The 5,861-nt window shown below is 40.4% G+C and overlaps 1 protein-coding gene and 1 pseudogene across 1 annotated transcript in view; both read right to left on the bottom strand.

Moving 5' to 3' along the window:
• Positions 1-114, bottom strand: part of LOC110314515 — a 1,408-nt pseudogene extending 1,294 nt beyond the window's left edge.
• The window catches only part of Pfkfb1 (6-phosphofructo-2-kinase/fructose-2,6-biphosphatase 1), a 98,208-nt gene continuing 92,453 nt past the window's right edge, over positions 107-5,861 (bottom strand). Inside the window, exon 14 of the mRNA XM_029534304.1 lies at positions 107-143. Coding sequence (XP_029390164.1) covers positions 114-143 — 30 coding nt within the window. The 3' untranslated portion in view covers positions 107-113. The remainder of the gene's footprint in view (positions 144-5,861) is intronic.

Below are 5,861 nucleotides of genomic sequence, written 5' to 3'. Positions count from 1 at the left end.
GAGGCAGAGGCAGAGGCAGAGGCAGAGGCAGAGGCAGAGGCAGAGGCAGAGGCAGAGGCAGAGGCAGATGGATCTCTGTGAGTTCAAGGATGACCTGCTTTACATAGGGAGCATCAGGCCGACTGGACCAAAATAGTGAGACTCTGTTTCAAAAGCAAGCAAACAAACATCTCATTAACACAGTTGCCCAAAGGTTAGCATTAAGTCAAATAAGAGAACTCAATGTAAATATTCTCAGATATTTTATAGTTACTAACATTCAAAAAGGATCAACCTCTACTTAAAACAACAGAGCACTAAATTTCTGAACACTGATATATTATCTTTAGCCTTTTGCTATTGCCAGATATTTGGATTTTTTTATATAACATTACTTTACAGTCTTCAGAATAATTCGTAACAGAAAATGTATCACTAAAGAGGGCTTTGATCAAGATGGGGAGTACGTACTTGTCAATACTTCTTGCTGTGCCTAGGTGACATATTTACAATCCTGACTCTGATCTAAGTGTTTGTCTCTGGCTTATCTGCAAAGTAGACCCATGTGTCCTAAATAGGGATCTAAGAGATCTAATATAGCTATCTACCTTAATGTAATTAACCTATGGATTTTGGTTCAATATAATTTAGTTCTATCTATCTATCTATCTATCTATCTATCTATCTATCTATCTATCTATCTATCACTAGTAATCAAACCCAAGGCCACTGCATGCTGTATTGTACTTCAAGTTACTAACAATTAACAATTTGTAAGGAGAGTAAGTAGAGAAATACAGTACAAGCTGCAGGCTGTACTATAGTTATTGCTCAGTCTACTGCCCCTTGTAGTATAATTGATAAACATTTATACCTTAAAAATTTAAGGATTAAAAAAATAGTACATACTTTGGGGATTACGATTTATGCACTCAATAACTTTTATAAACAAATCTAAAAATTTACTGTGATTAAAAACCCAAGCCTGTGAAGCTGGTTAAAAACATAGTGGCGCACTCTTTCCTGGGGAGGACTATTTCTTCTACTGTCAAAATTTCTTAGTTGCTTATAGTTTATTTGTCTAGGGTTGAGGCACCAAGAGCTTTCCCACATCCTTATTAGCATGTCTGTTGGTATCTGGCCTTGTTCGAGTTGGTGACACTTGTATCACTTGGTTATGCAGTACCAAATGGTCAGCCCTGAAAACATTTACATACAAGAAACATCATATAGACGTAATAGATTGTATTTATATATTTAGGAATACATGTACAGACACATATAGACAGACAGAGAGACAGACAGATACATAAACACACACATACACACACAGCATAGAGGCTGGAGGCCAGAGGCACTATATTCATGTGTGTGTGTGTGTGTGTGTGTGTGTGTGTGTGTGTGTGTGTGTGTAACAATAATTAAAGAAAAGTCTCCATGAATTTGAAGAAAAACAAGGGGGTTGGTATGTGGAAGGGGTTGGAGGAAGGAAAGGAAAGCAGGAAATATATAACTATATTATAATCTCAAAATGGACTTAAAATTATGAAAAAACATGCATAGTGCTGTTTTTTAATGCATCCAAATAGTTAAAAACACAGGCCTGTGGGAATGGAGAAATGAATGGCTCAACAGTTCAAAAATATGTACTGTTTTTTTTATTAGATATTTTCTTTATTTACATTTCAAATGCTATCCCGAAAGTTCCCTATAACCTCCCCCTGCCCCTGCTCCCCTACCCACCCACTCCCACTTCTTAGCCCTGGCCTTCCCCTGTACTGGGGCATATAAAGTTTGCAATACCAAGGGGCCTCTCTTCCCAATGATGGCCGATTAGGCCATCTTCTGCTACATATGCAGCTAGAGACACAAGCTCAGGGGGTACTGGTTAGTTCATATTGTTGTTCTACCTACAGGGTTGCAGCCCCCTTCAGCTCCTTGGGTACTTTCTCTAGCTCCTCCATTGGGGGCCCTGTGTTCCATCCAATAGTTGACTGTGAGCATCCACTTCTGTGTTTGCCAGGCACTGGCATAGCCTCACAAGAGGCCGCAATATCAGGGTCCCTTCAGCAGAATCTTGCTGGCATGTGCAATAGTATCTGAGTTTGGTGGCTGGTGATGGGAGGGATCCCTGGATGGGGTAGTCTCTGGATAGCCCATCCTTTCATCTTAGCTCTAAATTTTGTCTCTGTACCTATATCCTTTCATGGGTATTTTGTTCCTTATTCTAAGGAGGAATGAAGTATCCACATGATGGTCTTCCTTCTTGGTTTTCTTTTGTTTTGCAAAATGTATCTTGGGTATTCTAACTTTCTGGGCTAATATCCACTTATCAGTGAGTGTATATCTAGTGACTTCTTCTGTGATTGGGTTACCTCACTAAGGATGATATCCTCCAGATACATCCATTTGCCCAAGAATTTCATAAATTCATTACTCTTAGCCATCTTAGCATGGTCCTCAAAACTAGTTTTTAATAGCTAAGTAGTTCTCCATTGTGTAAATGCAAAAATATGTACTGTTTTTTGCAGATGACCCAAGTTTGTTTTCTAGCACTTATGTCAGGCTGCTCACAACAGCCTGTTTTACAACTCGAACTGTAAGAGATCTGATACCCTCTTCTGGCTCCCAGAGGCACTATACTATGTGTATGTCATGCATACACACATTAAAATAAAGTCTTTAATAAATATGTCTAGGACTTCTTTTTTTAAAGCTGGACCTTTTGTTTGCTGAATGTAAAACTTCTCATTAATTAAATTTAACTTCATCTTTAAGTTGTGGCAAAACAATATTTTCTATAAGATTGGATTTCAAAGTAACAATCTATGTGAAAAGTGAAATTTACTTCACCAGAAACCAATTTGTATCAATGTTTAGTACATTATGTAATATTTCATGGCACAAATTTGTCAGCTGTTGTGGTTCATGCCTTTAATCCAGCACTCAGGAGGCAGACAGATGAATTTCTATAATTCAAGGTCCACTTGATCTATATAGGGATTGCCAGTGCTATCCAGTGAAGATTCTGTGTCAATGAACAAACAAACAAACAAAACAAAACAAAGCCGGGCAGTGGTGGCGCATGCCTTTAATCCCAGCACTTGGGAGGCAGAGGCAGGGGGATTTCTGAGTTCCAGGCCAGCCTGGTCTACAAAGAGAGTTCCAGGATAGCCAGGGCTACACAGAGAAACCCTGTCTCGAAAAACCAAAAACCAAAAAAACCCAAACAAAACAACAACAACAACAACTCAAGGGACAAGCTTGAATTGAGTATGTTAACAAACGTTAGTTTTGAGGACCATGCTAAGATGGCTAAGAGTAAATAAATTTATTCCGTTTATTTATTTATGTATTCACTTTACATCCTCTTTCACTCCTCTCCTCCCAGTCCCACCCTCCTATCCCCTCTCCCTCACTCCCCTCCTCCACAGAGAAGGGAAACACAAACACACACACACACACACACACACACACACACACACACACACACACCTCTACCCTGGGTACTAATGTGCCCTGGCACTTCTAGTTGCATCAGGACTAAGCACATCCTTTCCCATTGAGGCCAGACAAGGCAGCCCAGCTAGGGGAAAAGGATCTAAAGGCAAGCAACAGAGTCTGAGATAGAGACAGCCCCCACTTGAATTGTTGGGGGAATCCACATGAAAACCAAGCTGCACATCTGCTACACATGTGTGGGAGAAATAAATTTATCTTACTATTTAGATGAACAATATCCCAGTTTCCCAGAACCTTGCCTGATTTTTAGTACTAAAATCTGTGTATCCCAGGAATCCTTCTAGATAGACTAGTATAATGATTGACACTCATAACTACAATTCACATTTCTAGCTGGAATTGTTTGCTAATATCATTTGCATGTCCATAATTTTTTATTTGTGATTTCTTCTTTTTCCTTTTTTATTGAAAAAAGTTTATTCAGCATATTTTGACCAGAGTTTCCCCTCCCCCAATGCTTTCAGATCCTCTCCCACCTCCCCACCCCACACCACTTCATGCCCTTTCTTTCTCAATGTCTGTAACTTTTAATGGAGCAACTCCTGAATTATGGCAATCAATTTTCAAAACAGAAAATTTCTCAATATGTTTATCTCAAAATGTAAATATTTATCTTGAGAAGATAATAGTGTTTGAGACTGGATAGTTATCTTATCATACCCCATTCAATTCAAAATATCTTGTGTAAGTCACAGGAGAAAAGACTTTTTACAGCTTTTCTGAGTCTAGGTTGAATGTCTTGCTTCTCTCAGAATGCAAGATGATGGAAGGTCTGTGCCACAGAGCCAGGCTTTATACTGCTCAGCTGAACTTTTAAGTTGGTTCTTCAATGCTGGTGTGTCTGAAAATTTGTGTTATAATTCTCCACTCCCTTTTGTTTCGATATTCTTTTTAGTATACAGGATTCAGTGTTTACTAAGCTGCACCTTTTTTTTTCTTCTATGTTGTCTGTGTAACCACAAATCTGAAAGTAGCTAACCTCATCCATTGGCCTGACCGACAAGATCTTTTAAAGAAGCCTTCAGCTTTCCTTATCATTTTGTTGACAGAGCTGAAGGATTAGGGGCTCTTTGGGACTAGCAGCTGGTTCTTTATCACATTACATTCTACCACTATTTTCTGCAGATGGGTGCGTTCTGGCCCTGGACTGTTAGGAATGTGTGCTTATGTAAATATAAAATGCAGCACACTTGTAACCTTTTAGTGCCTCAGAACTACTGATGTAGTGAGAATGTTGGGTAACAGAAAAAAAAAAAAAAAACATTCGTCTCACAAGGACCCTGTAGGACAATGTTCAGTGACTAAAAAATATCTGGTAGAAAATAACAGTATCCGGCGCTTTGCTGAGGACATCTTGGAGATGTCAGCAGACTCCCTGGAGCATGTCCTTCATTTTATCACCATTTTCACTGGAAGCATAGAAAGAATGAAGAATCCTCACCTGAGGGCCAAACTAGCAGAGGTATTAGAAGCAGTGATGCCTCACCTAGACCAGACCCCAAGCCCCTTGGTGTCCAGTGTGTTCCACCGGAAACGTGTGTTCTGCAACTTTCCATATGCTCCCCAACTTGCAGAAGCTTTGATCAAGGTTTTTGTGGACATTGAATTTACAGGGGACCCCCATCAATTTGAACAGAAGTTTAATTACCGCTGCCCTATGTATCCCATTCTAAGATACATGTGGGGGACAGATTGCTATCGGGAGAGCATTAAGGATTTGGCTGACTCTAAGAATTTAGAAGCTATGAATCCCCCACTGTTCCTCCAATTTCCTAACCTGTTAATGAATGATGCTATCTTCCTTTTGGATGAAGCCATACAGTATTTGAGCAAGATAAAAAGATTCAGCAGATTGAGAAAGACCGAGGAGAATGGGAGAGTCTGATACCAGAAGCCCGTCGAGAGAAAGAGGCAGGTCTGCAGATGTTTGGGCAGCTGGCACGGTTCCATAACATCATGTCCAATGAAACAATTGGTACCCTTTCCTTCCTGACATCAGAGATCAAGTCGCTGTTCGTGCATCCGTTCCTGGCCGAGCGCATCATCTCCATGCTCAACTACTTCCTGCAGCACCTGGTGGGCCCCAAGATGGGTGCTCTCAAAGTCAAGGACTTCAGCTAATTTGACTTCAAACCTCAGCAGCTTGTATCAGACATCTGCACTATCTACTTAAATCTTGGGGATGAGGAGAACTTCTGTGCCACTGTGCCCAAGGACGGACGTTCCTATTCGCCAACGCTCTTTGCACAGACAGTTCGAGTCCTGAAGAAAATCAATAAGCCCGGGAATATGATCGTGGCTTTCAGTAACTTGGCAGAGAGAATCAAGTCTCTTGCAGACCTCCAACAACAAGAGGAGGA

Source organism: Mus pahari, chromosome X (genome assembly GCF_900095145.1).
Source record: "Mus pahari chromosome X, PAHARI_EIJ_v1.1, whole genome shotgun sequence".
NCBI lineage: Eukaryota > Metazoa > Chordata > Mammalia > Rodentia > Muridae > Mus > Mus pahari.
This window is presented reverse-complemented; position numbering and strand designations above follow the sequence as displayed.